General features: G+C 44.5%; 1 protein-coding gene across 4 annotated transcripts in view; it reads left to right on the top strand.

Moving 5' to 3' along the window:
* Nucleotides 1–12,024, top strand: part of LOC146856524 (cyclic AMP-dependent transcription factor ATF-7-like) — a 662,777-nt gene that overhangs the window by 461,806 nt on the left and 188,947 nt on the right. For all 4 annotated transcript variants that reach the window (XM_085654699.1, XM_085654700.1, XM_085654701.1 and 1 more), the window contains one exon: nt 573–730. In XM_085654699.1, coding sequence (XP_085510825.1) covers nt 573–730 — 158 coding nt within the window. The remainder of the gene's footprint in view (nt 1–572; nt 731–12,024) is intronic.

Here is a 12,024-nt window from a genome sequence, read left to right as displayed (position 1 = left end):
GAGGTTTTACCTTTTGAATTATTTTAACTGAAAGAGGAAGGTTCGAGAGAGTGGAGAACAAGGCCTGAAAGAGTTGAGATGATGTTTTGGAAAGGCATATCCTGGAGGGAAAAAATTGGTAATGACTTCCAAACTATTAATAATGCATGAAGCCCCACTCATAAGATGGAGGTGTACATCCTTTGATAGAAAGAGACTTCGGGGTTTTATTAGGTGACTGTGGCTTGAGATTGCTCAACAAAAGATTTATAAGCGATATTCTCAAATGATGGGCCTTTCTAGGTTTGGATTATGGGTGCTTCATAGGTTACATCCTCTTAAGTATAGTTTTGCTGTTTATGAATTCAAAGAGAATATCCATGATGCAAAACGTAGACTGTAAGTAAATAAAACGTTCCTTGTCTGACGCACAGTCAAACTGGTAGTTACATTCAAGCTCAATTATGATTTAGATTTCCAAATTTTCAGCAAGGATATTCCAAGTGGCCAACTGTCCTCTGATCCTGTTTGCTTGTTCAAATATGTCCGTTGCTGTTTAAATTTACATTTTCATTCTTTTTAATTCTCTACAGGGACAGCATGCAAAGCCAGTTCTGAGTTCCACTCCAACCCCAACCATCGTGCGTCCAGGGTCACTGCCACTACACTTAGGGTATGATCCACTACATCCAACCCTACCATCTCCCACATCCGTCATCACTCAGGCTCCACCTTCAAACAGGCAGCTCGGGTAAGGAAGCAGTGCATGCTTTGCTTTAGATCAAGTTGCATGCCAAAGTTATGGCTACCCATTTTTATTCTCTTGTTTTATTTTAAAGCTGCAGGGTGTTGGGTTGTGTGAAATATTTTGGCAATAGTAAGACTCCAGCATATTACAAATTTGAATAAGGCGCATGCAACCTAGCGCGTGATTTTGATACATAGTTCAGCAGTATGTCATTCAAGCTACACACACAAACAGTAATGGTAATTCAGTGGGACACTTTTTGAATTTTGTAGAGACCTTATCATACTTTACACGATGTTTGTTGTATGAATGACATCCCATATGTTTCAGGACTCGGCACGGGCTCTAAGATCCGAGCCAGACCCTTTGATCAGCTCTGACACTGCTCTCTCTCCCTGTCATTTGTTTGCTCGACCGCCTCTTTATTCTATGTTCCCACACTTTTGTCATTGAAAATGGTACCCCTCTAGTGTGCACGGCCTGTGACAGGTAAGGGCCCAAAAGTGATACGGAGCATCACATTTCTGACATGAAAAACCACCCTTTCTGTTGAATACTTCTACCTGCAGATTCCTCCCCTTTTGAATAATCTCAGGTGTCAGACTGGATCCCGAAACCACAAAGCTCTTTGACCCCAGAAGTGGCTCTGCAGTGGTGTCAGACGTGATTCCTGGTGATGTCACTGAATCCATATCGTTCCCTCCCCATACGCAAATATATTAGTTCTCTTTTTTCTGCGGCATCGATGCAGACCCGAAGCTCGCTCAAGTTGCGCTTTTAGGCTTCAGCGCTCTAAATTTTACTCAGAATACGTAAAATGCAATGCTGTGATGTCTCCCCTGACATGTTTGGGCTTTAAGCCCTTACGGACTTCGAAGGACAGATGTTCCCCAACAACCCTCATTATGTTTGCCTTTGGTATTTGGGGTCAGACCTTGATTCCAAGTCATGCGAGTCCTGCCTCAGTATGTCTTCCAAGGCCATTAAAGAGATGGTATCAAAACCCATGATGATAAGCTTGGCTGGCATCATCCCCACATCTGCTGAAGGTAAAAACGTTACCCTCTTTGAGCAGACGATGGAAACCTAAAAAGCACTCCTCAAGATGTAAGTTGCCCAGACACCAACAACTCCTACAGGATCTTAATCCTTAGAGCCTGAGTTGGTGTCTTTGGAGCCTTCTGAACCGGGGTCATCAGCATACTCTCCTACTGTGCCCCCCCCTGGAGCCCGTGGTATAACCAGTTTGGTCTGAGCAGCCTTAGGCAGCCATACACCGACTTCCTTGCTCAATGCTTGGATCCTGTGACATTCCTTAAATGCCATGTTCCGCATCTATTCCAAGTAAGCAAAACCCTCCAGTGTGCCTTTGGGCCCCACTGGGCCATATGGCGTGGTCATGTCCTTCATATCGCCACCACTGTTGTTCAGTGCCAATTCTTTAGCCTCTTGTGCTGTCCCAACATGCATCTTTTTTTGATAAACCAAGTTTTATTAATTTTCAAAAAATAGGTGTAAGAGTAATAACTCATCAGCGGACTCTTCCAAAGTCATCCATATTAAAACATTCCATACAGTCAGTCCTCATCTAATCTACGAAACACCCACTACTTTTCCAATATTTCTGAATGTTTCTGAAGGCATCTGTGTGCCTGATAGATAGACTTTTAAATTTTAGCACACCAGTCCACTCCCTGTCTCTATTCCTCTAGGGTGGGTGCTCAGGTGAACTAACACTTCACACAGTGTCTCTCTTGGCAACCATTGTGGCCACTCCATTAGTGTCCGGTCATGACAAAGCCCGCCAAGATCCCCCAGTATATCGAGAAACCCAACCTGGGGGATCAAGTCTATTAGCCCGTCCAGCACATGTAAAAGGGTCTCTACATTTCTCTGCCAAAATCTGGACATAGGCAGGCAATACCACATATGGCAAATATGAAAAATATCTGCATGTGGGCAGCGGAAGAATGTGGGATTTTGCTTGCCTGCCATAAGCACCGGGGAGTATAATACGAGCAATGCAGGTATTTCAGATGGATTAGCCTCAACCTAGAAGAAATGACTAGCTCCCAGCGTGCCATCTGAATGTCCAGCCAGATCGCCTCATCAAGGGGTCACACCTAGTCGTCCCACTCCCTTTCAGGGTCTCAAACCCCTCCGGTACGTGAACCACTAATGAGCTGTATATTTTAGAGATCACTCCCTTCCACAATCACTCTGTAATGAGGTGCGCCTCGAGGGGTCTGTACTGCGGCAACTTAATTTCTGCCACATATGTGGCTCGCCAGTACAAGGCGCAATTGTAAATTTTTGCAAAATTGTGTGCATGAGAGGGAGAACTGTGTTTGGAATTCCTGGAAGGAATGTATGTGTGCATCATGCCATATGACCTCAAGAGTTGTAATACCAACTTTTTTCTCAAGCCGGAAAGTGGTGCAGCCCATCCACAGTGAGGTATGAGGCGTCAGTTTCTTGTCCCCCTCAGGGAAGCATAACACAGAGTGTCTGATTTTAAACACCACCACTGTCACCTTTGGGAAACATCGGGAGAACCAGTCAGCATTGAAGAGCGCCATCATTATCAAGGCCCGAGTGAGAGACCTCAGCTCAATATTTTGGGTTAACCCATCCACCTGTCAACCAGTCATTGACCACCTCTAATTCAGAGGCATAATAGTGAATCCGGATATCGGCTTTTCCCAGGCCCCCATCGTCAACAGACTGCTGGCATTTGTCCAGGGCCATGCAGGGGCGGCCGGCCACAAAAAGGTGCAAATTTGCACGTTCAGCATCCTGAACCAGCCGGATCGTATCTCCGATATAATTCAATGAAACTGTGATTTTTTCCTGTTACATTGGCAATTATCATTTTAGACTAAACAAACAAAGCTGCAAACGTATTACTCAACTGCCTTGCCAACGTGTGCAAAATCACTACAAGATTAACACATCCCAGTCTATCAGAATGTTTCAAAGTGCTGAGTTCATGGATGATCTTCTACCTTATGCTGCGGTCCACAAAGGTGATTTAATAGAGTTTATCATATCGCTTATTCGGTGCGGACTGAAGGAAGAAGAAAAGCCAGTTCCTCCGTGGGTTGGAATTCATGCTTTGATTTCCTAGGTACCGTCCCACTGAAGAAGGTTGGGTTTTTACCAGTATTACCACTTCCAGTCACAAACTATGTAACAGTATACACAGCTCTAAACAATTTCTAAAATTTGCGTGCTCAGCTTGAAGACAAGCCTATCCTGCCAATTTTCTGCGATGAAGGTGTTTTCCGTATTGTAGCTGAAATTTTCATGAGCGATCCAGTAGAATTTGATATTCTTTATCCAATGATGGGTGTTTTCCAAGTTGCGTTGCGGTGTGCAGGAAGTTATCTCAGTGGATGGGGCATAGATGATGCACTTATTGAGGCTGAAATCTTTGGAAGCAAAACTTTCTAGTCAACATTGAGTGGAACTCATTATGTTTGTTACAAGGTATGCTCATCAATTCTGAGGCTATAGAATCATTGTGTTTGAATTGTTTCTGGGACAAGAATGAACATATAGTTTTTCAAATCTCAGAAGTGAGCATGGCACAGGGCGTACTTCATTCTAAAGACAGAATGCAAACCAGGCAATGTTCAATACACCCAGTTTAAAATCAGAAAACCTGAAAACCAAGTTTGTAGAGATTGTCAAAGGATGTGAAAAAAAATCAGAAATGTTTTGGTACAGTGAGTTCAAGATAACAGTCCCGCTATGTGACCTTCTACCAATGTCAGATTCGGTCTGTGGACACATTAAAAGAGCATTCTACTTGATCAGAAGATGTGTAAATGTTTTGGATCATGCATATGTAGAGAAAGATCTGTGTGCATTTGGTTGGGAAGATTTTGATGGAATGCTAAAACCTACATAATTTCTAATGCCTCTACACACAGAACTTACACGGACTTGCAAAACCTGTGCTACATAAAGATGTCCCTGTCACCCAGATCCCACACATCTCAACCTAGTGATCTGGCACCTGAAGTCACAGAGTTTGGTTCTCTGAATCTTCCACCAGACTGTATGAATATCATTAAAGAGGCCAGAAGACCTACTACAAGAGCTTTCTACTCATCAAAATGGAAGTGGTTTGTTATTTATTGTAATAACAACCATATCAACCCACTTGATGCTTCCATTCAAAATATAATTTGCTATTTACTACATTTACAGCTCTCAAATTTAGCGTACTCATCTATACGCTTACATCTTGCTGCAATAGCCGCCTATCTTCAAAATAAACAACATTTGTCTCTTTTCAGAGTGCCTGTTATTAAAGCTTTCATAGAAGAACTTGAAAGAGTTATTCCTCCCAGACTTCCCCTTGCCCCAGTCCGGAATCTTAATATTGTCCTTACCAGACTAATGGGTCCACCCTTCAAGCCATTGCATAAATGCGAACTGCAATTTCTCACTCGGAAAGTTGCTTTTCTCATTGGTAGCACATCACTGTGGAGAGTGGGTAAGCTTCCGGCAATAACCATAGAAGAACCATTTATACAAATACACCAAAACAAAGTGGTTCTTCTCACTAACCCTAAATTTCTACCTAAAGTTGTTTCTGCTTTCCACATCAACCAGTCTCTTGAAATATCGGTGTTCTTTCCTCAACCAGATACCTTGGCAGAACGTGCTCTACACACCTTGGAAGTTAAAAGAGCATTACTCTGTCACATAGACAGGACAAAACCTTTTCATAAAACTAAACAAATCTTTGTTGCTTTTGCTCCACCTCACAAATCAGGTATTGCACGGTGGATAGTCAAATGTATTCAAACATGCTCTGCAAAAGCAAAGAGGACTTTACCAGTTCCCCTTAGAGCGCATTCCACTCGCAAACTGGAGGCTTCTATGGTTTTCTTAGGAAACATTCCCATAGTTGACACTGTAAAGCTGCAACATGGTCTACACCTCACACATTCACAAAACACTATTGTGTAGATGTATTAGCTAACCAACAAGCTAAGGTAGGCCAGGTGGTTCTTCATACACTCTCTCAAACGACTACAAAAGCTACAGGTTAGCCACCGCTTTGGGAGATTACTGCTGTATAGTCTATGCAAAGCATGTGATCTACAGCTCACATGCCTCAAACTGAAAATGCTTCTTACCCAGTATGCATCTGTTCTTGCCATGTAGAGCTGAAGATTCACATGCGCCCACCCGCCTCCCCGAGTACCTATATCTGTTTCAGTAATATCATACTTAGATACATACACGTGGACATCTCTATTCTACTCTTACTAACTCCATTCTCACCCTCTGCGGGAAAACAATCTAACAATGAAGTCGATGCCCATGCACACTATCACCGAAAGGAGGAGTCACCTACCTCAAGACTAGAAAAGACTTCTTCGAAGAAAAACAAAGGGCAAACATCCGAACCCAACACTAGATGGCAGACTTATGTAAAGCATGTGAATCTACAGCTCTGCATGCCAAGAACAGATGCATACTGGGTAAGTAGCATTTTCCTTTCAAGGCCTGTGGTCTGAACAAATATTGGCAGCTAGGGAACCTTATCACTGCACTACCTTAAGTAATCACAAATTTAACCCAAAATGATAGTTGCCCACCTCCAGTGACCATCTACCAATTGGTCACACATTAGACATATTATAACATAAAAATGTGAGTCAACCAAAGTTTCAAAATAGTAACAGCCAAAACCTTTTGCTGAGATCTGAGGAGAGAAACAAGAAGAGTTGGTTTTTGCTTGATTTTTTTTTTTTCTTATTTATTCTTTTCTTCAGACAAACAAAAGCAGCCAATGTGTTTCGCCTAACCATACGCTTCCTTAGGGCTGCAAACATGCCAAGAATTTACAGATAAATAATTTATCTAAAACCTACATAGTACCTTTAAAATATACATGACATAAAAAATTGCCACACCCCAGACCAAACGTTCATATGAATAAGTAAATAGCCTAGAGACTATAAACAGAAATAAGAAGACCACACTACCATTTTTTCACATTAAAACCTATACTGAAAGAACAATGGGAAAACACACTGCAATAACATAACAAATAGAGTATAATAAAAAAAACTTTAATCCCAACTAAAAATAACGTAACTGTACTTATTAGATTTCTCCTTTGGTCTCCCATCCCACATTTGAACTGCATGAGGGAGATTCAGTAACAAAAGTGAACGAGATAATAGAACAGGCCTGAAAAATTGAGCCCAAGGGAAGAAAAGGGAGAAGAAAGAAAGAGAAGAAAAAAGGAAAGTAATACACACACCTGAATCACGTATATAAAGGGTGCACAAAAAAAGAGTATCCCAAATATGCATGTGAGCTGCTGGCGTATTAAATTAAAATGTCGGAATTGCACCCATGATAAACAAGTTCCTACCAGGATCTATAAAAATTGAATTAGTCACCTATTGAGTAAATAGCAACGTCACACTGAGACTGTAAATGTCTGTTCCGTGATGTTCATTAAAAGTACAGACATATTAAATATCAATCTTTCTATCCTTTTACTCTGCTATTGATTAAGACGTATGAAGGAAAGTCAAAACCACCAATGTAATCCACGTCCCAAGGCACCAATTATTTCGCCTAGTGCACCTCTCATGTCCATCATCCCCAACGTTCGATGTGCTACAAAGAATATACATTAATAAGAACAGTAAACACCCCAGTAGGTTATCTTTAAACCAGAGTTCAAGAACTTAGTATCACCACACTTAGAGAGCAGCAAAAACAAATACCTAACACGTCCCGATATTTGTAAAACCCTGGAACAAAAAACGCCAAAGACTGAAGAGCATCCAAGAATCACTAGTCTCTCAGAAATCCTTTGTAATGTTTATTTTGATTTGCTAAGCAAAGAGAGGAAAGCAAAGAACACAAAACACTATAATAACATCAAATGCAAGAATGTCACATATCCCAAAACAGTCTCCGTGAAACATCAGCTGGTCAAGTCTCACCGACAGGGCGCGGGTATTTAGAAATTGCCCCATCTGTGTGTTAATAGGTATTAGCGGTTGTAGGAAAGTGCTCTTTTTTGGCATGGTTACGCCTCACTTTTTGCCTGATATCCGATGCATTTTGACTGAATGTGCACTGGGTCCCTGCTAAGCAGTTTTCCAGTGCATGTGTTCATTCCCAATACTGTAGCTTTATTTCCACAATGTGGGCTGGAGCGGCCGGGTGCGGAGGTCATTGGGCCCAATGTTGGGCACCTCCAAGAGGCACCGGTTATAGGTAAGTGCCTGCGGTTCAGGGACACAGGCCCTGGGGGTTAAGATCAGCACCAGAGAGGCCACCAAAGAGCACAGAGACTGCACCACCAGCGGCCCTGGGGCGGCTGGGTGCAGAGTGCAAAGAAGGCATCGGGGGCCCTGTTGAAACCAATGGAGATCCTCGTTGGGGGAAAACAGCTGCAGGCTTGGTTCCGAAAGTAGGCTGCAGGAATCCAACGACTAAAGAGGTAAATAGGATAGTGGGGGATGCCGGGACACCGTAGGTTGGGCACACCAAAGCCGGGTGGCTTCAGGTGCAGTGGTGTGTTTTGCCGTCTGAGTTTCTCACCAGATCCAGTCGCGGTTGGGTGACCCTTCACCTTGAGGCTGCAGGCATCGAGGGGAAGGCTAGGAGAGGTCGTCCAGTGCTGGATCCCAGGTCAGGATCGCCGGGTAGTCTTCATTGGGTCAGTGGGCCACCTGAACTCAGGCTTTGGGCATTGGGTGCAGAGTGGTGCAAGTTTCGCGGATCCGCCTGGGTCCGGAGTCCTTGTGTTGGTTTCTTGGCTGGACAAATCCGGTGTCCAAGAGAGACAAGAGTCTTTGTTGAAGACAGCGCAGGCCCCTCGGGTTTCTTGGAGGTTGCTGGCTGCAGGCCACGCTAGTTTCTTGGAGCTGGGTCGCTGGAGTAGGAGACAGGCCGGTAGGGCTGGAGCCAAGTCAGTGTCGTCATCTTCTCCACTGCTGCATGGCTGTTCGGTACTTCTTCGTAGGTAGTTAAATCTGAGGAATAAGGTTCTGGGGAGCGCCTAAATTCTAAATTTAAGTATGTTACTGAGGTCGTGGGGCAGTAGCCAAAGGCTGCTTTCCCCTAGGGTGACTACATCTTTTGGGTGCCCCTTTGGGCAGAGGGGCACTTCCCTGGTCCTATTAGACACCGCGGGCACTTGCCTGCAAACCTTGTGGGTACCCCCAGTCTCCATTGACTAACATTGGGCCCAGTGACCACTGCAGTCGGCCGCCCCAGTGCCGATGGTGGTGCAGTACCTACCTTGATCTGACCCTTGCCTAGTGTTGGTCCAAACTCCCGAAAACTGGATATGCAAGTCGAGTACTTAACTGTAACTTCATATACCTGTTTTCCTTCCATAGGATTGCACTGAATTTCTTCCTATTGCACTAGATGTCTATCTCTTAAATTTGCTAAGTTTGCTACTGTTTGATTTACATTGCCAAAGTATTTCTAATACTCCTGGGAAGTACTTCTAGGCCTTTACAAGACAATACCTACTGCATTGGAAAAGTATTGCCATTCTTGAAACCGTTACTTACATGCAACTGAGTTCCTCTTGGTTCCAAAAAAGAAAAATAGCAAAGTAATAACTTTTTATGCAAAACAGTTGGTCTCAGATTCAGTCTTTGAGTGTGTGTAATCATTTCTTGCCTGAGTGTGTACAATAAATGTTTAACACAGCCCTCTGATAAGTCTAACTGCTTGATCACACTACCACAAATAGAGCTTTTAGTTTTATCTACTTAAACCTCTAAGCCTCTGGTCTGGGGGTCCACTGGACTTTGTGCACACTATACCTTACTTTGGTATAGTATATACAGATCCAGCTTCCTACAGCGGTGCTCTCCCAGTTCTCAAATCAGATGTGCATCATGAATCCAGGCATTGTAAAGCAGCCAATTCTATAACATAGCCCTTAATGACCAGACCAAAGTGATTTAGCCAAAGTCAATTACATCAGCAAGACAATCCTTGAAAAAGATTTTAAACATGCTTAACGCTCTTAATGACTCTCAGGAAACCTTTATTAGGAAGGCCCTCGGCGAGGTCTTGTCTTCCCTGGATGAGGATTTATTAATAGGCGGGGACTACAATATAGTACACGACCCCCTGATGGACAGATCGGCAGCCTGGGCGGGTAGGACATAGGCGCTGTAGGAGGCCATGCGGGACTGCTTGGCGGATGTGGGTCTGGTAGACATATGGCGCGTACACAACCCCTCTACTAGGGAATACAACTTTTCAGCAGTACACCAGACCTAAGCCCGCCTGGACCTCTTTCTGACGTCTCCTCGCATGACTCCGGCAGCTATAGCTGCTGACATAGGAGCGGCGGCTCTGTCAGATCACTCCCCTCTTACACTCACACTGGAACTGCCAAGGGACAGGGCACCCCAAAGGGGTTGGCGATTGAATCACAGACTACTCACATACGAAACTAATGTGGCACAGATCCGGAAATCCATTCAAGATTTCCTACAGCTGAACGACGATGACTCTACACCAATTCCGCTACTATTAGATACATTAAAGGCGGTCCCCCCGACGGCAGTTCTTGGCCATAGCAGCTAAGTTGTATGAAGAAAGGAAGGCTAAGAGGGAGAAACTAGAAGGTACGATTAAAGAACTGGAGGGGGCTCACCAACCCTCTGGCTCAGTTCAGGGACGTTGCCAGCTTACGATGGCGCGGAAACAATTAAAGGCATTGGACGTGGATATGGCAGAACTAGCCTTTCTGCGTACTAAGCAGAAATACTATGAAGGGTGTAACACAGCAGGAAGATTACTAGCAGGCAAATTGCGAGCCCAAGCGGACCAGTGTCAGGTTGAGGATATTGAAGACTTGTAGGGCAGGAAACAGCGGGCCGATAAATTGATAGCGGGTGAATTTGACTGTTTCTACTCTGAACTTTACACAGCGCAGACACTAGACGAGGGGTCAGCCATGAACTATGTTTGGGAGGCCCCAGTAACTTCACTCCCGGAAGTAGACGCAACTAAAATGGATTCAAATATTAGCTCTGAGGAGGTGAACCGACCTATCTGGAACCTCCCTACGGGCAAAGCCCCTGGAGAGGACGGCGTTACTGCCGAATTTTATAAATTATTTGCACCAACGCTCGTCCTGCTCCCCACTCTCCTCTATAACTCAATTAGTGATACAGAGTGTCTTGCGTCATCTATGCAAATGGCCTCCATTGTAGTAATCCCAAAACTGGGCGAAGATCCAAGGAGTTGCGCTTCTTACAGACCTATCTCTCTGCTAAACATAGACTTGAAAATATTTACCAGTGTATTGGCCGCACGCCTGGCGACTTACATGCAAGGCCTCATTGACCCGGACCAGTCAGGGTTTATCCCTGAGAGGAACTGCAGTGACGGAACTAAGAGACTCTGTCATCTCCTAGATAAATCGCAAAGGGCCCTAGTGCCGGTCTTACTCCTGTCAGTGGATGCTGAAAAAGTTTTTGACCGGGTACATTGACCCTACCTACTGATGGTCTTGGCTAGATTCGGAATTGGGGAGAGGTTCCGATGACGAGTTGCCTGCAATTACGCCCGTCCCGAAGCTAGAGTCAGAGTGAACGGGATCTCCTCCACTCCCTCTAGAATATCATGGAGAAGCAGTCAGCGATGGCCCCATCACCAATATTGTTTGCACTCTACATGGAACCATTCGCGGGGCACATCCGCCAATGCGCTGGTATTATGGAGATACGCATGGGAGATGGGAAACATAAAATATCACTCTACACGGATGACGTGTTATTAATTTTGGCACAACCATTTACATCCCTACCCCTCCTCATGCAGGAAATGACAACCTTTGCTGGGGTGTCAGGCTTTGTGGTCAACCTGCATAAAACGTAAGCTGTAAGTCTGAATATCCCCAGAACAGACAGGCTGCGACTGGCAGAGGTGTTCCCTTTCGAGTGGGCCCCTGATGGAGTCACATACTTTGGACTCCGGATCTTCCCCACTCCTGAACATACAGCCCAAGAAAATTATGCTACCCTTCTTGCCACGGTGAGATTGGAACTCATGAAATGGAAATTACACACACTGTCATGGCTCTGTAGACTGGCTGCTATCAAAATTACTCTCCCCCCCCCCCCCGAATCTTATACGTCATGCAAGCGTTTCCCTTTCAACCTCCACTAACCCGCCCCACCCCTGCTCTCCCCTCTGTGATATCCAAATTGCAGCATCTCATAAATGACTTCATATGGGGTGGGAAGAAAGCCCGCATGGTTCTGGCACGT

Source organism: Triturus cristatus, chromosome 4_1 (assembly GCF_964204655.1).
Source record: "Triturus cristatus chromosome 4_1, aTriCri1.1, whole genome shotgun sequence".
Taxonomy (NCBI): domain Eukaryota; kingdom Metazoa; phylum Chordata; class Amphibia; order Caudata; family Salamandridae; genus Triturus; species Triturus cristatus.
This window is presented reverse-complemented; position numbering and strand designations above follow the sequence as displayed.